At 48.2% G+C, this 22,114-nt stretch overlaps 1 protein-coding gene across 1 annotated transcript; it reads left to right on the top strand.

Annotated features, from left to right (window-relative positions):
• Positions 1–405: 405 nt before the first annotated feature.
• Positions 406–20,519, top strand: tprn (taperin). The gene is made up of 4 exons (XM_034547569.1): positions 406–2,834; positions 16,639–16,843; positions 18,172–18,296; positions 18,729–20,519. The coding sequence occupies exons 1-4, from the start codon at positions 573–575 to the stop codon at positions 18,789–18,791; spliced, it is 2,655 nt and encodes an 884-aa protein (XP_034403460.1). The 5' UTR covers positions 406–572; the 3' UTR covers positions 18,792–20,519.
• The last annotated feature ends 1,595 nt before the right edge of the window (positions 20,520–22,114 follow it).

Raw genomic sequence — 22,114 nt, forward strand, 5'->3', positions numbered from 1 at the left:
TTGCAATTGTACTCATATCTAGTCTTGTAAATCTCACCCGTTAGGATTGGGATTAAATAATGGTTACTGTTTATAAGAAATCTAAACTGTCGCAGCACAAACAATATTGACAACAAATCTATTTTTAATTACCCAATAAAAGATACATCCACTGATGGTATTAAATATGGTACAAAAAGAGAGGGGCGGGTTGAACCTGAACGCAACACTTTTGATTGACAGGCCTTCCTTGCCCAGTCAACAATGGAAACGGGGGGGGTTGCGTCGGTGGGTGGCGTACTACATAAAGCGAGGGGCGTGTCTGTAAGCAGTGGCGACCAATCAAGAAGCGGATGGGAGAGCCGAAGCCGCTGGTGCTGCTGCGGATGGGCGGGGCCGCGTTCATGGGCGAGTCAGAGGGTGAGAAGGCAGAGCGAGAGGAGAGAGGACAATATAGACGGTGGGGATGTGTGTGAGTGCGCGGTGATCGGTGCTGCAGGTACAGTCGGAGCCGGATACAGGTTTTATAGCCGCACCGGACCGCGTCATAGCCGGCCTCTCTCCTCTTCATCCCTTCCAAACAACCCTCCGCAATGTCGGGCGGAGGAGAGCTACGCGTCCTCCGCCAAGAGCCGGGGCAAGAGAGCCCGAGGATGCCGGCCTGGAAGCGAGAGATCTTGGAGAGGAGGAAGGCGAAGGGCGGCGGGTCTGGAGGAGCCGGTGCCGCGGAGACGAGCCCCGGCGGCGCGGGCTCGCAGCGGCTCAACGGCGAGCAGAACGTGAACGGCGGCGGTGGCGGCGGCGGCGGCTGCAGCAGCAGCAGCGGCGGCAGCGGCGGACCCAAACGAGACGGCGGACCGAGTGGCGGGTCCGGGCGGAGCTACACCATCACCACAGCCAGTCAACACTTCACCAACAACAAAGAGCCCCGGCCGACGGACGCGGAGAGGACGACGCCGGGTGAGGAGGACGACAGACGCGAGAGCCTGGTGCTGCAGGAAAGCCTGGGCCCGCTGGATGAGAACCCCTTCATCAAGCTGGAGAAGGAGCGGAGGAGGCGACAGGACCGAGAGAACGCCGCTCGCCCGGTCCAGCACATCCTGGAGCTGTACGGCAGCGTGCCCGGCATACGGACTATCCGCGCGGACAATATTATCATCATTGAGTCGGACCCGGATTACTTTCCGGAAGCCGGAGTGCTCAAACCGGGGTCCAAATGGCAGCAGAACGGTGTCAGTAGTTACAGCTCCCTGAACGACCTCCTGGACCAGAGAGGGAGTGCTGTTACCGAGATAAGAGCCAAGGAAGTGGTCATTTATGACACCACGTTAAGCAAGAGCGAGGAGAACTTGAGCACCCTGGGGCGCCCCAATCATGAGGCCCTGTCCTATGAGATGGGCGAGGGTCAAGGCAGGGTCAGCCGGATGCTGCAGAAGTTTGACAGCAACTACGGGAAGCTGCAGAAGAAGTCCCACAGCACGGAGAACCTGCTGGACCTGGACTGCAGTCCCAGCAGCAGGCCACGGCTCTGGTGCAAGCCACAGCCAGATCTGGTGCCAAAGGCCTGGCTGGGCCCGTCGGTCAGCAGCAGCCAGCCATCGTCGCTCGTCTTCCAGAGTCCCTCGTCTTCCAAACCAAAGCCCCAGCCTGCCATCTCCGAGCTTGGCAGCCCCCAGCGCCCCACTGGGCCCCCTCAGCCCGTGTCTTCCTTCCGCCAATGGTTTGAAGAGAGTGGAAGCCACGGTGCAGTGGTCAGCCCCGAGGATGAGCCCAACAGGGGGTCAGCCAAGCCCACCAGAGAGAGAGAGTGGGAGATGCCATGCTCCCCAGAGAACCGTCGCGTCCATGCCGAGTCCCCTACCAGCCCCGTCCTATTCAAGGTGTCGCGCTCCTCGTCCGACTTCGAGATCCGGCCCTCCCCGAAGCCGGACCTCGCCCGAATTCCTGACGGGGACGCCCAGGCACGGGCCCTCGCAAACCTGCGCCTGCAGTCCCGTAACTCCTTCACAGTGATCCCCAAACGCCAGCCGACCGCCTCGCCGGCCGCCTTGCCGGCCGCCTTGCCGGCCGCCTTGCCGGCCACCTTGCCGGCCGCCTCGCCGGCCGCCTCGCCGGCCACCTCACCCGCAGCGGGCAGCCCAGTCAGGTCTTCTCCTTCACACCGAGGAGCAGAGATGCCCACGCCAGGAGTGCCAACCGGCCACTCCCCGACACCTACCTTGGCTCCCTCAAAGAGGAACGAGGAGAAACCGCTAGAGGAGGAGGAAATCAAGAGGTCTGTCAGGGTATCAAAGCCTGAACCATCTCCTCCTGTTGCCACGAGTCCTTCACCTCCCCCGACTTCAGAACCTTGGTCTCCACCTCCTGCTCTAACCCCTGCCCCCTGCTCTCCACCTGCCCCTTCTTCACCCCCCACCTCTCCGGCGGTCCCATCTTCACCCCCTACCTCTCCGGTTCCCTCAGCCCCGTCCCCCGTCCCCTCTACCCCGTCCCCGGCTCCAGAACAAGCCCCCCATGATCAGCTGCCAGTAACGAACATCGACGACATTGAAGTGGAGACCCAGCAGCGCGTCCCTGCTCCCAGCCCCATGGCGCAGAGGAGAAAGGGGAACACCTTCACCGTTGTCCCCAAACGTAGGGTGGAGCCCGAGGGCCATTCGAGCTCCCCTGAGCCCCAGCAGCAGGACGCCTCGAGTGAAGCCCCGCAGGGGTCCACACCCCCACAGGCCCCCTACGCCCATCTGGGCTCCCTGCTGAAGAAACGCTACCCAGCTGCGGAGGAGATCGAGGTCATCGGTGGGTACCTGTCCCTGGAGAAGTCCTGCCTCTCCAAGACGGGTGTCATGGGCAAGAAGGTGAGAGCAAAAAAGTGAACCAATCTGTGGCTTTATTGAGACATGATGTACTTCGAGCAAGAAGGACACACACACACACACACGCACACGCACACACACACAAAAAGAATGCTGCTGAAAAGATTAGTTGATTGAGTGATTATAGTCAAACCACTTTGGCTGTCAACTGATTACAGTCATTCATCGAGCAAGAAGGCCCAGCGGACAAAAACACAGTCACGGGAAAGCATCACCTTTTTAGTCTTTTGCAATATGTTCATTTGAAAGACTGTTCGTCAAAAACACAGAAGACAAATCCACCCGTCATGAAAACAATCGCTGTGCACCGCCCTAATTGCTCGATCATCGTTCCTCGGCGAAAACAAACACTGCAGCTCGCGGTAGGAATATTATCGCGTCCTCACGATCGTACGCACGACATGTGACAAACGTTCCCAGGGGGGGGGGGGGGCATGAAAGTTTCCTCTGATCTAAATTTAGTGGCATCACACAGAGGGAAAAAGATGTGTGTGTTATATCAGTTTTTTTTATTTTGTATCTCAGTGCATCTGCCACTCATTCCACTCACCTGCACCTTTTGTGCTTTTTGTTGTTGCATTTCCTCTTCATGGTCCCATCACTTGACCTGCTCTTTTAAGTGGATTTAAAAGCGTGTGTTTACAGCCACTCTTTCTCCTGTGGACGCGCCCCCCCCCCCCCCCCCCCCCCCCCCCCCCACACACACACACACACACACACACACACACACACACACACAAAGGCATGTTATTTGTCAGAGAGCGCATTATTGTGTCAGGTGGCCCCTTCCAAGCCTGTTGACTGAACATTCTGATCGGCGGGGGGCTCGGACCTGTCCCAGACTCCGAGGAACACACCGATTGGTGCTTTCACGGTTGAATCCATCCGGGGCGTAACACCGGACGCTTGAAGCTGAGATGTTCCGCGGCCCAGCCCCTCCAATCGTAATTAAATGATAACAAAATTTGTGTTTCAGGGGCGTTGCAGTTAATCTTAACCATCCTAATCCGATTGCCCGGGCGAAGGTCTGGCGGCCAAACAAATTGCTGTATCAGGGATTAATTAGATATCAAAGAATATTTCGAATCAATTTAGGGAGTTGCTGCAGGCCGTGGATCCGCCTGAGTGACTGGCAAAGATCTCATCCCGTCTGAGGCTTGAATCTCTTCCTCTGAGAGAACTCATTAATGCGGTGGTTCAGAGTTATGAGTCCAGCCTTTACAGGCGCATGGCGGGTCCTTCAGCCTACTGTACTCTGTACTCCTGGAGAGGAACTGGTTAATGCATTCAGTTACATCGACCCTGCCCATTGCGCTTCACAAGGCGCCGCACCGCCTCTCGTGCTGGATATGTTTTGGCAGCTCTTCCATCTATAGGCCGTTGGCCCCGCAGTCCTGTTCCCTTGACCCGCTCTGCTGTAATCCTCTGCTCTCCAAGTAAAGCCAACTACCTCTTACAACCTGGGGGCACGTAAAAAAAAAGCACGCTAGATTATATTTCTCAAAGTAAGGTATCAGTAAAGCTTTGGTGGTCCCGGGACTGAAGCGCTCATCAACTGCTGTTGTTTTTTTTGGCATCAATAGAAGCTCCGGGATCGTTCCGCGGGGTTTTGAGTGACGCCCGCCATGCGGCTCATCGTGACTTTATAATGACGTCGATGTTTAGGCCGCTGACCTGTCGCGTGAGGAAGCCTTCGACCCCCACGTGCACTTTCATTGCGCGCGGACCACCGGCGGTGACCGCGTGGTCACGACGAGAGACATGACGGAGCACATCCTGTCTTTTTTTTTTTGTCCCCATCGCTTTCTCCTTTCTTTGTTGGCCGTCGAACTCTTCTCGGCCATCACTAAGGCCCAGATTCTTTCTCTCCCCCCCCTTCTCTTTTTCTGGGCATGGCTGCGCAGGCAATTACAAAAAGCACCGAGGCTCGGCCCGGCCTGTGTAATTTGTGCGGAATTTTTGTGTCCAGCGCCGCTTCGGTGTGAGAGCAGCTCCCGAGAATGGCCTATTTTGACTTTTCTTTTACGAGGAACTTGGCTGAAAAAGAATGTTCCATTATGCACGTCAGTACTTGAGAACCAAAGCAGATCATCAACTCCTGCTCTATATGTTACAAAGAAAACATTAGACCCTGATCCATCTCTACTCTCTTGCTGCATGAGGGTGCTGAACGCCTGGACCACATCCAGCACGGCCTCATATACTCCTGTCTTTATCTCTCCACAAGCACCACTCTGCTTTGTGTGTGTGTGTGTGTGTGTGTGTGTCTGTGTGGTTTTCTTTCCCCCTCTACCCATAGTGCACCGCTTTATTCCTGTGCGCTGGTGGTTAATAAGGTTTGTCCCCCTAGCTTCCAGCTTCCTCTGATCTCCTCCTCTCTATTGGGGAAGAGCTATGTAGGTCAAGTGCAGCTTCTTGTATCGCAACACGCCTTCATTTGCATAAAAAGTGACTCTGTTGAAATACACCGACCGGGATTGACTGTTTTTCTTCTGCAGTTTGATTGGGCTGTGCTGACTTGAGCAATATATATATATATATATATATATATATATATATATATATATTTATATATATATTTATATTTATATTTATATTTATATTTATATTTATATTTAATTTCCTTGTGGTGGGGGACACCGCTCCATCAAGGAGATCGAGCTGGCAACATGACATGGGAGGGGGTGGAGTGGTTTGTTTTTGAAGTCTCTGCTCCCTCTGACCGGGTTATTATAGGAAAAGGGAGGCGGGCCCATGTGTTGTGTGTCAGCACATCAGAGAGAGAGAGAGAGAGAGAGAGAGAGAGAGAGAGAGAGAGAGAGAGAGAGAGAGAGAGAGAGAGAGAGAGAGAGAGAGAGAGAGAGAGAGAGAGAGAGAGAGAGAGAGAGAGAGAGAGAGAGAGAGAGAGAGAGAGAGAGAGAGAGAGAGAGAGAGAGAGAGAGAGAGAGAGAGAGAGAGAGAGAGAGAGAGAGAGAGAGAGAGAGAGAGAGAGAGAGAGAGAGAGAGAGAGAGAGAGAGAGAGAGAGAGAGAGAGAGAGAGAGAGAGAGAGAGAGAGAGAGAGAGAGAGAGAGAGAGAGAGAGAGAGAGAGAGAGAGAGAGAGAGAGAGAGAGAGAGAGAGAGAGGCAGGGATTTTAGGAGCTCGCTCGCCTTTTTTCTCTCTTCTTCTTCCAGTGTATTCACACAGTGGAGCCACTCGGATGACTGATTGTTTAAACTTAGGGCTGGGGCGATACGGCCAGAGTCTTCTTTCACTGCAAAGGTCACTTTATATCGATGTCACAATCGGATCAGGACAATAGGTGTGTGTGTGTGTGTGATTTGAATCACGATATAATCCCACTGAAAAGGTGATACATGATCATATTGAATCATCAGCCAGACCGTAAGCATGCTGCATGACGCTTCAGTAGGTGGGTGCAGGCATGTTATAGTTTCACTTCTTGGGTTTTTGAGCCCTTCGTGACACCAGAAGAGATACATTAAATGATGCAGTCATTGGAGTTCAATCATTCTCCTCATGATGCGCAATGGCAAGTCACCAAAACTGTCCAATCACCGACTTACCTGACAGATTTCTGACTCTGGGAAAGTAACCAAATCGCACACATTTAGGCTACTCTGTGTGGTCTTCTTTAACTATAATGTAGCATTTGTTCACTTTCGTTCCCTGTTCCTTTATAAGACGCGTAAGCAGCATAAGATTCACGAGAGGGGCATTTACTGGCTTATTTAATATATCCATCCATCCATCCATCCATTATCACCCGCTTATCCGGGGTCGGGTCGCGGTGGCAGCAGGCCGACCCAGGCCTCCCTCTCACCCCGCAACACTTTCCAGCTCATTCTGGGGATCCCGAGGCGTTCCAAGGCCAGCCGGGAGATATAATCCCTCCAGCGTGTCCTCGGTCTTCCCCGGGGCCTCCTACCAGTTGGACGTGCCCGGAAAACCTCTAATGGGAGGCGTCCAGGAGGCATCCTGACTAGATGCCCGAACCACCTCAGCTGACTCCTTTGGACACGAAGGAGCAGCGACTCGACTCCAAGCTCCCCCCTGATGTCCGAGCTCCTTACCCTATCTCTAAGGCTGAGCCCGGCCACCCTACGGAGGAAGCTCATTTCGGCCGCTTGTATCCGCTTACCTGTTTCTGAGTTGATTCGACTCATCCCTGCAGAACTCTGTGCATATTGACAATATGTATTGATGCCATGGCACAACAATTAAGGTACACGCTAAGGCGAACAGCTAGCTGCTTTTGTGAGAAGGTCACGCTCGTCATATCAAAGTTGGGTTTTGGCAGCACTGAGTACATTCTTCCGCTGTGCAGGCATGCAAAGGACATAATCCTCATCTGTGTGTTCTTTGTGGTAAAATGGCACACATTCAGCAGGCTAAAAATACCCAAACCTAAATGGTTAAAAGCTCCCTGAGACACAGGAAGGCCATTGAAAGGGCAAACTCCTACATTTACATTGTGCGTCTGAGCTACAAGTGTGAAAGTCCATTGTGTTTAATTATTTACCACCCAGTAGACATTCCCTATCTCTCCTCCCTTACACTACCACCACACCCACTTGCTTTTAAAAAAAGAAATTATTTCAAAATAAAAGCCTCCTGCCCCTTCTCCTGCATGTTTTTTTTTTTTTTTTTTTTCTTTACTTAGGCTGAGCTGGAGCGACAGAAGAAATCCTTCAGACGGCCTTGGGACAGTGCATTTTTAAAATGTCCGTAACTTATCACTAAATACCTCATCTACACGTCCAGCGTGAGCATTCCTTTAGCAGTCCTGTTGTCTGGCTTTTTCCCGGCTTTGTCCTTTTTCAACTTTCTTTTGGTTTCCACCGGCTTCGGAGAGAAATATGCTCCTCTTAAGCCGCTGAAGGCTCCACTACGTTCCTCAGCTATACTTTGTCTGTCTGAAGTCTGGTGCTGGCTGTGCAGTTTTAAAGTGGGTTCATCGTAGCTGTTGCGACTGAACACAGTTGATGAGTAAAACTAAGAGACGGTCAAATTTGTGACGGTAAAAAATGAGCTGGAAGACGCCAAAACGCTCCGCATGGGAATCATGCAAATTCCATCAGTGGCTGCAGTTGTGGCTGCTGGGTCCTCCTCGCAGTGAGGGAGCAGCAAAGCCGATTGGCAGCAGCAGTGGACGGGTTAGGGTGTAGGATTCGACCACGTCCTAGACGTAGGATGGACCTGCCCCAGTCGCAGCAGGATAAACGGCAAGCAGCTCCTGTCACATGACAGACGGCAAAAAGATCCATAGGTGATGGAAAACAATCGAGAGCTATGAGGGCAGCTATAAATTCAGTTTTCATTGAAGTCTTCAAATGTTTTTCCAACGTATACTTTTCTTCTCATGAGAAGTAAACTACTTTAACAGGCGATGGATCCTCTGACGCTGGTTTGAAGTTTGACATGCTTTCATTCTTGATTTGGAGAGAGGCGCTAGTTCTCTTCTTTTTTTTTTTTTAGGACCGATGTCACTGTTCGTGCAAATATGGTTTCCGTTTTGACGAGCTTGTCAATTCTTCCGAGGGCTCTGTGGCTACAGGATGTGGACAAAGACACACACACACACACACACACACACACACACACACACACACAGACACTCCACCATGCCTAATTTCTGGCCCGTACGAATACACACTTGCAGCTTTTCCCACACAGGCCTCAGGCACATGCAAGCCTGCAAAGCCTGTGTAATTAGAATTCAGCCAGCAAAGCCCCACTATCATGGTCATGTTTAATTCAGTGTGTGTGTGTGTGTGTGTGTGTGTGTGTGTGTGTGTTTAGAGTGCACGAGCAAGAAGACGAGGAGACTAAAAGCGGAGGACGCTCACAGAAGGGGCTTTTTGAAAGTTTATAAAAAGAAGCAGAGTGGGCGAGTGACGGAGGCAGGTAGAAACCACGCACTTTTCATAGCTGTAGTGTTCTTCTGCCCACCATCTGCTGTGACGTGCATCTTTCCTGGATCAATTAGTTTGGTGGTCTCGATCGTTGAGAGGGTTGAATGTTTCATAAAGACTGAAGAGTGCATCCAGTTCTCCAGCCTCGATTGGCAAATGCAACTCTTGGGCCTTATGCGGGGCTTTTTGTGCGTGATGTAAATGTTATTCAAAAAGCTCCCTTTCGCGAAGGCTGTGTGGGATCTACGGGACTCGACTGGTTTACGTGGTGAACAGGTCCTCGCGCCGGGCCGGAGATGTGTGCGGCATCAGCATGTGAACCGTGTCTCGTCTTTCTGTGTGAGTCCTCGACGCTCCTCGTTGATTTGTTTTCCTGTTTACGTAATCAAAAGCTGTCCGTCTTACTGCCGCCCGTTGTCTCTCTCTCTCTCTCTCTCTTGACTGACTGTCTGCCTCTACTTCCACTCTCCCGTTTCCCCTTTGTCACATATCCATGGCGCCTGTTGCCGGGGCAACACGAGTCGCGGCCATTCTATCCTGTCATTAGGATTCCAGGATAAGGACACACACACACACACACACACACACACACCTACACACACCCGTGCTGTTACGTCAGTGCTGATGTTGTAGATTTTGTAATTGGTGGATATGTAGTTGCCACGAGGAGCGCTTTTGACTGGAGGTGGAGAGCGGCATGAAAATTTAAACGTCCTTTAATGAAGATGTTTGAATAAGTTTCCTGGTGAGCTTGTTCTGTAATCAGTGTGTGTGTGCCCTCTGATGTATGAGAGAGGACGGGTATGTTTTCATGAGGCCAAGGTCAGGCGTTTCAGGGCAGGGTTGGAAAAAAATCTCCAAACATGTTTTCTTTTTTTATTTGTTCACTTATGTGCATGATCTTGTATTGTGTGTGTGTGTGTGTATATATATATATATATATATATATATATATATATATATATATACACACACGTCTTATTTTCTTCAAAGAAAAAGGATTGAACACAAAACTAGTGACTCTTCTCGGCTGTACTTTAGCCCGGACGGCGCTAACTAAGCTGCGTCCATCTGGACCGACGATGCCACCGAAGTACCAACATTTTGCCCAGTTGATCTCATCCATCACCAGCGTGTTTACACTATTTATAAGCGAGCTCCTAGAAAATATGTTGTTCACGTCATTCAAAGGAAACAGACAAGCAAATCTTTATTGCTGCAACATTTGGACTTCCCGCTGCGTTTTTCCTGGTTGTGCACATGAGCCTGCCGTATTTGGTGTGTGTGTGACATCTTTACCACAGGGCTGCCGAGAAACCACGTCGATCATTGACTCATCTCTGACCCAAAGTTCACGGAAACAGAAGCCTTATCACCACCAGTTCAACTAAAGAGCAATGGTAGACACGGCCATTGGCTCCTCTTCACTTCCTGAAGGTTCAAAGAAGTATGTGATGCATAGACAAACTATTACATTCACAAAGAGGTTCTGATCCAACATAGATCCTAGGCCCCAGAGAATATCCTTGATCCCATCCTGTCCTTTGTCCGGACACTTTCATGGGACGGTCCAGAAGGGAGCTTTTCTGTATTAAATAGCCTGAAGGCTCCCTGCAGACATGCTTCGATCTCCGCCCTGCTCTGTCTCTCCTTACACATGCAACGTGTGCAGACATACTGGCCCATGCCAGCTCCTTATCAGCAAAATGTTCTTAGATGGGGCAAAAATAATTAGTCTGTTTTGGGACTCGCTGATCCAAACAGGTTTTGGGAATGTGTCTCCTCTCCTATCGGTTCCTTATCAGTCAACTAACCCAGCCCAGCGCAGGGAGACTTAAAACTCCCACCAAAGGGCATTGCCCTTACAGCAGTGACTCACGCGGTCTTGAGACATCCGGCAGTGTAAACACACATTTTCTGCACCGCATTGCTGAACTGATGAACCGCAACGCGTCTGACGACAGCACCTACGCAAGAGCACGCGTATACGTTCTTGACCCGAATCAGGTACCGGGGGTTTCAGCGGGTGTGTGCTGACCTTTCACTGATAGCCTGGAGGCTCCGATGTTTGGGTTGGAGCCGGACACCGGAGGGTTGAATCTCTGTCATTTTGTTTGCCGTTTCGGTCGTTTAGTTTATTGAATGCAGCAAGGTGTGTCTCATTGGCGGCCGTAGGCGCCGTCGACTTAAATAACTCATAATTACTGTCAAGAATGTGCTTAAAGGTGTGATCGCTAGGTTACGCCAACAGTTGCTAATGATTGAAAACAAATCTGGGCTCCGTTTCAGTCTGGAAGGGCTTCATTCCTCTTCCACGCAGCAGGGGAGGGCTGTGCTCTCGTAGTGTCGTGGCATTGCTGTTCTCACAGAGGAGTGATCATGACAGTTAAAGGCACATTTTACGGTGCTGGGAGTTGCAGCGTCACACAAGTAATGCCTATTTTTCCATAAATACACCGCCACGTCTGTCCTCTTCCGGAAGGAAATAGGTTTCTCTGACGAGTGTTCTCTTACTGTTCTGCCATGAACGGACCAGATGAGGAGAGGAGTCGCCGTCCGGTTATCACCGTGTCTCCGGAGCATTTAGCTCGACAACCGGCAGGAAGTGCAGCGTGTGCTCTGTGATTTTGTTTGTTTGTTTTTGTCCGCTTACATACAGGCTGCCGAACCTTATCGGTGAAGGTTGTTGGGGTTGAAAGGGATACCTGCAGACATTACTCAGGGCTGACACATTTACCTTTTTTAATTAACAGTTAATATAAATACTCCTTGTAAAGACTGTTACTATTAAAACTGTGGATGAATATCTGAAAACATGTCACCTAGTCAACTGATCCCGGTCATTCATCTGCAAAGTCACAACTGTTTTACTATCTTTTTTCTATTCTTCCTATTTCTTCTGCTAACAGCCTCGTACATATAAACACTACAGTCTCTCCTTCGTTAGTTGGGGTAGTCAGAAGGCATCTCTGACGAAGCATCCCCCTGCGTGCATTTGAACACACGGAGCGACCCAAACAAGCCTGAATATTCTTTAACTAAAAAAAGTGTGGAGACTTTCTTTTTCATGTCTTAGATGTGGGTCACGAAAAAAAAGAAAAGAAAAAGAAATGGACAAAAGAAGGAGCGGACTTTAGAAATGTGACGCGAATATGTTCACTGTCCGTCCCCCCCGTCCCCAAAACGAGGCCCTCTGGTTCGCACTAGTTATCCCAATTTGCCAGCACAGTGGAGAGGTACAGCGCGTGCTCTGTTTGAGTGCGCGTCGGCTTTATTATCCCTCACTAATGCAGCAGCAGTTAAACTCCTCAGCCGGTTCATTGTGCTGCCGTTCTAATATTGTCTACCAGGCAGGAGATTAGCTCTAATCGCCTGGTCAGTCTCCTCCGAGCAGGTTAGTCCTCTTCTTCTTCTTCTTCTTCTTCTTTTTTTTTTTTTTTTTGAAAAGGACTTTAATCTGCTGTACGAGGCACGATTAAAATGTTGAAACACAAAGATGCACTCGATGAGCAGGTGCACGCCCAATACCAACACGCCACGCCCGATGACACCTGGCCCCACTGAGATGGATGTGGAACCACATTAGGAAGAGACGCACGCCCACGTCAGACACACATTAAAAGCACTCGTGTGTTGTGTGTGTGTTGTGTGTGTGTGTGTGTGTGTGTGTGTTCGCTCAGTGGAAACCAATTTTCACCAAACGAGGACACGCCATGCTGGGTGCCCTGGAAAGCATTCCCTGGCACTGCTCCCATCTGGCCCGTTGGCCGCAGCCCATTCATGAAGACATAATCTCATCTGCCGACTCTTCTTCCTCTCTCTCTCTCGCTCCCCTTCCACTCACTTCTTCTTTTGTCCGTCTTCCCCACGTCCCTTTTGTGCCTCCGTACAAAAAAAAATGGCGAACAACAACAAAACAAAGCTGATGTGGGGGGGGAAGGAACCCGTGTGCGGTATCTATGATGTGCTCAGCTCGGCGTCTTCGCTCATCTGACGTCTCGGTCTGGTGGCGTTGAAGCTGCTGATGCTGCTGCATCATCAGCCGCTCCAGACTCTGCAGACAGACGCAGTCTTAACAAGTCTGTTTCATTTTGTATTCAGCTTCAAAGCCCCCCCCCCCCCCACCCCCTCTTTTTTGTTGGGTTTTTTGTTTCAGCGCAAGCCAAACTAATCCACCGCGAAGCAGACCTGATTCTGCTCGCTTCCTGAACAGTTTAATTGTGTCGCAAAGATTTCTTTTGTTTGTTGTCGTTTTGTTTTATTTTTAAATCCTCCCTTCCCATTTCCTTCATTTGTCCCTTACGTTTAACTCCTGTTTTATATACATTATAATATAAACCAAGACAGTCAAATCATGCTTTGATTTAGGTTTTCAAGCTTAAGACCTGAAGGCCATAACTTTTTTTCCCAAAACATCTATTAACTTATCACAGAGACAGGATTTTCTTTACTTTACACACATTACTGATGCATATATTGCAATAATGAGTGATATGTTGTATATGAAGCTGCTGTTTGTGTATTTAAACTGCCTAAACCCACCACCATACCGGCAAGAGCCCGTTATAAATACTGTTCATATTGGACGACACATTAAGTGACCTGTTTTAATAATAATAATAATTGCCTGCTATAGCAATGCATTGTCTCCAAAACATAGTGAGATTTCCCCGTTACCGTTAAAGTTATCTTGACGCAAAGCAGCAGCCAAGTCGCACACATCCCGAGCCTCACAGTCGGCCTTCGGTGACACAAAACCAAACCAGAATAAGGAGTCGGTCGTTGGTTGGCCCGTTAGTGCCGCCGCGTCCCGTCTGAGCTCCCCGTGGAGAAGAAGGGGGACAGCAGGGCCGAGCCGGGGCCCCCGCTGGCCCGTCCCACAGCCTGAGGACAGAAGACGGATCACTTCTGCCACCATAATGCAGGCTTTTATCACTGAGATGCAAAAGAGCCACAACGGAAGCTGAGCCACGAGCAGCAGCAGCAGCAGCAGCAGCAGCAGCAGGCTTGGTTATATACACCCCCCCCCCCCCCCCCTTTTCCTCCTCTCTTCACCATTAAGTTGGATCAATGCTGCTGCAGCGTAAAGTCAGAGAGAGGACACGGCGACGTCTCATGTGAGAAGGGTGCTGTTTCGGCCAGACGAAAAAGAAAAGTGATAGACAGTGAAAGAGGAAGCGAGCCCGGTGGCGAGCCTGATTTATTGATGGACTCGCTTTTGGCATCCAGAGACTTCCTCTAAGACAGGATGCCAGTTTAGCAAGCAAAAGGCTTTTCATGGTGTAAGAGTGAACACAGAAACCCCAAAAAAAGAAAAGAAGAGCCGTTTGTGCTAAAAATAAGTGACGCCTGGGACTGCGGGTCCTTTTATAAAGATGGTAACATACTGTCAATATATATATATATATATATATATATATATATATATACACACAGGATTTGATTTGTCTTGTGGATTGTACTGTTACTGTGGCTGAATACTAATGTAGAAACCCAGTCTGGGAGGAAAAGATGCTGTTGAGTGGAAAGTGAGATGTTTCAGGGCGTCTGAAACCTTCACATCTCGCCTCACGTCTTATCTTCAGTTGTCCCTGAACGTTTGATATTTCTACCATCTTCATTTTTCAGAAGATGTTGATGGTATTTTTTTTTTTTTGGAATGCCTTCCCATGAAACCTGAAACAAACTTGATGCAGAAATCCCAAAAAAACTGGTGTAGCTGAACATTGTGATTAGTTTCTGGGGTGGTTGGGGGTCTCTGATAATCCTGTTGGCCTTCTAGGGGTCCTCCATAGACGGCTGCTCCGTCCTGGTGCTTCCACCACCTGGACAGGACACGATCACCCCTGTAAATGGATACAACATCCTGACTGATACCATTATCTCGATTTGATGTGATTATTATTTTATTTTTTATCAGCTCTAATTAGATGTTGGCCACTATTAATACATCAAAACACGATTCGGAGGGAGGAGATAAGTGGGGAACATTTAGAACATTTCCAACCTCTTCTGACATGATACCCTCAATGTTTCAGCCAGTTTAAAGAGAGAAATCTGGGATTTGATGTCCCTTAGATCCTTGGAATGAATACAGACTTCCTCTAGATCCCTGATCCGTCGGCTGTGGACCCTTGTCCTTAATGTATAGTCCTGAACCTAAGTATACTACTCTTGAATCTATTGGTCCTTAGTCTACGTACCATGTTTCTCAATCCATAGACTCTCCTCCTGAATCTATAGACCATTGTTCTAAATCTATAGACATTCTTGCAGAATGTATAGACCCTCATCTGGACTCTCCACCGACCTGAACCTCAAGACCCTGATAAAGAGTCTGTATAACCTTGTCTTTAATCCATATCCCTGTGTGCTGAACCTGAAGACCCTTGTCCGTAGTTTGTCATATACACATAGTCTCCACACTCCGGGTCCCCTTTAGGTGAGCACTGTTGGCTCTGCCAGCACTGTTACCACACATTGCGCTGCTAGCTCTGTTCGCTGCGAGCCACCAGCTCGGCTGGCAGCGTGTCGAGAGCCGGTGAGATGAAATGAAAATGCTCCCAATCTCGTATGTAGCACCTTTTAAACTGTTTAATCCAGGTCCCTTTGGGATATATAGACCCAAGCCCATAATTTGTCCACCCTCGTCTCTCGCCGTAGAACCTCATCCGAGTCTGTCCACACTCGTCTCCCATCTCCAGACCCCTCGGCATAGACCATGAATATTGTTGTCAAAAAGCATAGCCACAGAAAACAAAACAAATATTAGACAGATTCTGTTTTCAAAGTTAATTTGAAGATCTGGGTCACTTCCTGCTTTCAAAGTTAGCTGTCAGCTGATGTCATTAACATACACTGCCAATGGAAATAAAATGGGACACGTTTAGAATGCGAAAATGATCTATATGTTTTATAGATCTTCGCTACATAGGACATTTTGATAACTATAAACCTTGTTCTGAATCTCTAGACCCTTGTCCTAAATATATAAACCATTGTCCTGGGACTCCAAACCTTTAGTCAGTCATCATATCAGAATTGATTTTTTTTTTGTCATACAATAGAAGAATCAAAACTTATGAGGTGGATTTAGTATAACAAGTAAGACAATTATTCAATATGTTCCAACGTAGACTTTGTCTCAATAGATAACAATAATTTGTACTTTGTGCTTGATATATGACATGATGACGATGATATTGAGGAAGAAGAGTTGCGCTTTCGCGTCTTCATGCCACGCACTCTCCTGACTGGTCGGAGGTGGCGTTGCTGGCTGGAGGCCTTGTGACGGAGATTAGGGCAGATTTAGATCAGTAGATGGAGCCCGGTACAACACGTTAAGAGCAGTCAGCAGACATGGACACCCACGGCGGTGTACGTACGTGGGGATCGTCTGTCACGCCTCCATCACGACTCAGGGGAACTAATAAACAACCTGTTAGAGTTCAGAATACATACACGCTAACTTGGTAGAAGCCATCGGATTTGTGACTGACAAAGAGATAGGGTGCTGATCATAAAAGAAGGGTTTTCTCCTTTTCTTCTTCACAAGGGGCATAAATAAAGTTGACAAAAAACAGATGAAAATACCTATTATAGAAGAACCTGTCCTCCAAAGGGACGTGGGGGAGTCTAGTCCAAGAAGACTAGACCCCCCCCCCACAGTGGAAGGCTCTGAGACGACCAATTTGACTGGTGACTGGTTGTTATTTTCTTTATCGTGGGGAAAATAAAATATGGAGGCAGTGGAAATCCGTGCCACCGTGTATCTACAACACAAATGGGGAACACTATTGCCAAATCAAAGCACTTCAAGATGATAGAGAACCACTGGTTTAAACATGTTCCTGTCTTCTGACCTTTTGCAGCTCAAGATCTCGTTCAACGAGTCGAGTCTCCAGAGTACGTACGAGTATCCGTCGGAGAGCAGCGTGTGGGACAGCGAGGATGAGGAGGACGAGGACGAGGAGGAGAAACGGGACGAGAGGGTGGCGGACGAACAGCCGAGCATGGTGGGACGCATCCACATCCCCCGACCCAGTTTCATCAGCTCGCCCACCCACACGAACAACGGTGAGACCGCACGGAACGGGACGCGGCCCATTTGAACGTTTAGCTGCCTCCTGACGATTGTTCGTGGCCCCCGAAGGATGATCCCGAAAGGCTTTTTTGGCCCTCTGACTTTTCTTTTGAGAACAAAAATCAAAAAATGTCGACTTGTTCAACGCTCAGGTCTTCAACAAGCTACCTTGAAGTTATTGGCCTGGGGTCTCTTTACCGTCACTGCTGATAGTCGTGATCCCCAGAGGCTGAACCCTGTAATATGTTTTGGCTAGTGACCCTCTGAATTTAGCTTTCGGCCAAAATTCCTGATGTAGAAAGCACAGTGAAGGATTGTATTCCAATACCTATACTACTATGCTATTTAGTATGCCAGAAAACTATTTAGTGCGTCTCAATACATAATCTGTCAAATGCAGTAGGCCAGAAATACCAGGATGTTCTACTGCATCCTGTCCCATGTTGTATAAGCAAGCCGGCATGCTTTCCTGGCTATTCGGACCCACAATCCTCAGCGCGCTCCGAGTTCAAGGGTCTCATGACGATGTGCCACTTTGCATTCTCATGATGAGTCATTGATGACCAAATAAAAAGACTATTGAGGCAGTAAAAACTTATCTCGATGATTGTTTAGCGCCAGATATGTGGCCATGTTCCTGGAAGACGGGAGCGGGGATACTGTTTTTCCTTCATTGTTTTATTTCCAACAGTCTACATATAGCAGCCTATCCTTAAACGCTGGCTTTGTAAAGCTCTTGACATACAACTTAAGCTGAGGCTGAGTCACAAGGGCTCATGGAGCCTAGTTCTGGGGTATTTAAAATGTCTATATGTGCCCACCATTGTTCCTTTTTTGAGTCGCAGAGTTCCAGCCTCAGTGTCTTTTCCCCCACTTTGTGTTGGACAATCAGAAAATATGCACATTAAGCTGCTGTTTTCCCGTCTTAAAGCTGAAGTGCAATGCTCGGCATTAGTCTAAACATAAAAGGCATTTGTTCTTTTGAATAACCCGGTTGTGGCTGTAACAGAAACATAATACGAAAATACTTTGCCTGGCAGTTTGAATTTAAAGGAGATGCGTTTCCTTTCTATGTCATATCAAAACGGGTCAGTGCTTCTTTATTAAGACAACATTGCTACCCTGGTGCGGATGGTAGAAGTAGGACAGAGATGGACAACTTTAGGTATGATGACAGAGACCCCTGCTGGACAAACTGTGCATCACACCTAACAACATCATTAACATGTATGTCTTCTGCAAAATGGGAAAGGTACAAAGGCATCGGTGTTGACTGTTCTTTACATTTTAGTAATACATCCCTTCTTTGTAATGCCTGCAGACCTTTCCAGCTACATTCCCAAGCACTCGGTGGACTTCAGCGCCTGGCAGGAGCACAAGCGTGACGAGAGCGACTACCAGGAGGACGCCGCCTCCCGACCGACGCAGATGAGCGAGGAAGTTATGGTGAGAGAGAGAAAGAGAGAGAGAAAGAGAGAGAGAAAGAGAGAGCTCCTTCATTCGTCATACCGTTTGCACCTGTTTCCGTTCTAGAGTTCCACCTCGCACCTTTTAAACGGACTAAATGAACCGCCAAAGTACTCTGTTCTAACAGCCCCTCGACCGATTATAATTCATGCAGTTGGTTCTTGAATAGATTTTAATGGGGTTCAATTGATAGCTTTCACACCAGGCCAAAAAAAGCCCTGTTCGGTTTAACCAAACCGACCCGAGTTTGGTTTAACCAAACCGACTAAGTTAGTTGTGAAAGAGTAAGTGGAGCCCATAAATCATAAACGTTTGGATGATCATTGCCAAAAGAAAAGAAAGGGAAAAGAACATTAGGTCTGCTTTATAATGACAGTATCTTTCAATCTTTAAACTGTTGTCTCTCCTCAGCTCACGCCGGCTGACAGCTCGTCCCTGTCGGACTACAGCAGCGAGCCCGCCCTTTACTTCTGATCAGTCGGACCGATCAGCTGTACAGTAGCATCACACCTGTGGGACCAGCCTGCAGCCTGAGCTGCCTTCAGCTCGACACTCCAGCCGTCTCTAAGCACACCTTCCTGATCAGACAGGACACATAGTGGGTTTTTTTTTTTTGGGGGGGGGGGGGGGGTTTGGAGCTGATATCCTGCCACGGAACCGCCACATGCCACGTTTTATCAGCCGCACATGGGAGCAGGTGAGCTCATTGCCACACGTGGCCGGTGTTTTTCCCCCCCCACCTTCCTGACCTGAAAGCAGCTGGGCTGTTTTATTCTCCCCTTTCGATCCCGGACAGTTGATCTGTCGGCCTTCCTCCTCCCTCCTCATCCTCGCTCAACTTAAAATATGGGACAGGGTCAGACGGATTGTCAGAAAATCCAGACGGAGACGTCCGGCGTCCTCTCCAGACTCTGGAAGAAGTTGGCTGACTTCACGTACCTTCCCTCCCCTCTCAGCTTCCAAGTCTTCAGCGTTTGCGTCATGTTTTTTGGGAGATGTCGACAAGCGAAGGGAGCCTAGAAAGCGAGTGACCGAACTCCTTAAAAAAAAAAAAAGAAAAAAGAAAAAAAAACAGGAAGCCGCCAGTGCCCACGTGTAGGAAACGCCACGGTGACGGAGTTCAGTGTTGGCATGGAAACATGTCAGTCAAACGTGAAGGACGCGTCTCATTGTGTAGATTGCCGGCACACTTAAAACACACAAACACAAAAAAATGGTGAAAGGGTGCCACAAATGTGTTTTTTTTGTTTTTTTTTGTACCTGCATGTTTTGATTTACAGCCATCAGCTTCTTGAGTTGGTTCTCTTTCACTGTAAAGCTTCTGTATGCCTGTGCGTGTGCGTGTGTGTGTGTGTGTGTGTGTGTGTGTGTGTGTGTGTGTGTGTTTTCTGGCAAACTATGCTGTAATGAAGCTGCTGGAAGTTCAGTAGAAGAGTCTTGATAGCAAGCAAACTTCAACACTCCCCTTCTTTGTGGTGTGGGGGGGGGGTGGTATTGGGAAATGCAGGCAAGGGAAGATGTCTGTCCTTTGGCAATTTCGGATTACACGCTTGGATAAAAAAAAAAAGTGACCTTGGCCAATAATGTCTGTATGTCCATATTGCTGGTGCCCAAACCATCACACTGTAGAATGGTTCTGTGTCCTCTATCAAAAGCTGTTAGACCTATTGACACCTTCTTTCCTTTTTTTTCTCTTCTGGCTTCTCGTGTATTTATTCCTGCTTAAAGTTGAAGTTAGCATGTCTGAGATCTGCTCATGTACAAAAAAAAACCCTCTGATTTTGTAAAGACACAGTTGCTGGTGCGGAAGGATGTTTTGTTGTTGTTGTTGTTGTTGTTGTTTTTCCAGTCAGACCTCACGTACTTTGACATTCCACGGAGAAGGAAAAAAAAGCCGGTCCATCGAAGTAAAGAACATCCATGATGTGGCACGTTTGTAAGAGCGAATGCAAGATTGTGTGTTTTTTGAGAGGATATGTAATGATTTATTTGTCTTTTTTTTTTTTTATTAATTATGATAGTTTTATATACAAGGATGCACCAAGTTTCCAGATGATTTTTTTTTTTTTTTAAACTCATAATGCCAAGTGATTAAAAGTGTTGCTGTAACGGCCTCACGTTTATTGTCGCGACCCTTCGGCCAGTATTGTTGTACAGCAACACACCATGTTTCTCATGAAGTACGAAGATCTCTCGCCCCCCCCCCCCCCCCCCCCCCCCCCCCCCCCCAAATCGGTCTTTTTCTTTTTAATTTTCTTCCAATCAGATGAAATGTGTTGAGTCCTCCATGTTGGATTCAGCTGTCAGGAGGTGAGGCTGTTTTTTTTCTCCTTCTTTCTTTTGTCTAATGAATTTTGGAAATCATCTGTTCCCTCCCGTCTGGAGTCGTGGATGTTAACACACAAAAAAAAAAAACAGCAGGACATCTTAAGAGTCGAGTTTTGCTTTGAAGCCACTATTGACTCCTGTTGTATGGATTTCTGTTTTCAATCGAAACGAATGAAAAGTATTGTGGGAAAGAACTCTTCAGCCGTACACGATGAATGCACTGCCGACGAATGCCATGTCATTGTTTCTTTGTTTAGTTTTTTTACCGTTTGCCACAGCCTTGCATCAAAAAGTCTTACGATTGTCGGCCTTGTCGCTGTGACACACAAACCGGAGCCCGAGCTCCTTCCTGTTAGTCCTGGTTTATTATTGGCCAGTTGAGTCACCCTCTGATGTACCGCTGCTTTCAAAGGCCATACCAGTGATTTTGCATGTTTAAGCCCATTTAGTACAAATCACATCTACTTCACGGCTTCACCTGTTTTGCAAACAGTGCTGCGGCGGTTAAGGAATTTGAATGTCATTTTCTTTTTTCACCCATTCCAGATGTCCGTTTCCACTCAGTCACGTTTTGAAAAAAATCTGCCAGAAAACTCTGAAGTCGTCACAAGTAAACATCAGGTCCCTTTTACCGTTGCATCATAATGCAATGAGGCTGGACATCGTTTAAAATTACAACGAAAGTGATATATATATTTTTTTTATACCTTTCCATCTGATAAAACCTTCTCAGAAAGCACTCTGGACTCCACATTGAAGTCGGTGCCAGAAAGTATTGGCGTTTATTATCCAGCCCTGTAAAGTGCAGAGTTTAAAAATCAATCTGCCCATTAACCTACATTATCATGATGTAATGGTAACTGTAACATAACGGGAGATAAATCAACGCAGACGTGATTCGTGGTGACTCGAGACAGTCGACGAATACATTTCCATGAGGAAACCAACGGCTACTTGAAGAACGGTGGGAAAAAGTCGGGAACAAAAATGTGAAGTACATGTGATTTGTAGTTAAGCTCAAATTTCCCCAAACACATTGGTACGAGTGCTTTTAAGTCGAGTTCGGCCCACTCTGACTTGCCGTGGGTCACGTGACACGCCTGGTGGTAACCGCTGCCTTCATCGACCAAAACAGGATGTCTAAACTTTGTGGGAATCTTAAGCTCATCTGTCTGTTTTAACTGAAGTACCCACCCACACACACGCACACACACACACAAAAAAGGGCAGAGTGACTTATTGGCTTCAAAGACGACAGCGAGAACTTTTCTGATAGCCACTAGTGGAGACACACACACACACGACTTGACTTCAGGAGGTGTACACGTGACCTCTCGCTGCTCCCATTGCAGAGCGTTGTACACTACTGTAGCAACTGTGTGGTAGAAGCACCATCTTGTTCCTTTTACCCTCCCGTCTGTAAATCGACACCCCAGCAGATGTGCTTACTGTAAAGTTTTTTCGTCAAA

The sequence above is a fragment of the Cyclopterus lumpus genome, chromosome 12, assembly GCF_009769545.1.
Source record: "Cyclopterus lumpus isolate fCycLum1 chromosome 12, fCycLum1.pri, whole genome shotgun sequence".
Lineage (NCBI taxonomy): Eukaryota > Metazoa > Chordata > Actinopteri > Perciformes > Cyclopteridae > Cyclopterus > Cyclopterus lumpus.

Excerpts from the sequence above, each read along its gene's own strand:
- tprn (XM_034547569.1), top strand. The coding sequence starts at position 573 with ATGTCGGGCGGAGGAGAGCTACGCGTCCTCCGCCAAGAGCCGGGGCAA. Across the intron at positions 2,835-16,638 it reads CGGGTGTCATGGGCAAGAAG|CTCAAGATCTCGTTCAACGA; the intron begins GTGAGAGCAAAA and ends GACCTTTTGCAG. Across the intron at positions 16,844-18,171 it reads GCCCACCCACACGAACAACG|ACCTTTCCAGCTACATTCCC; the intron begins GTGAGACCGCAC and ends TAATGCCTGCAG.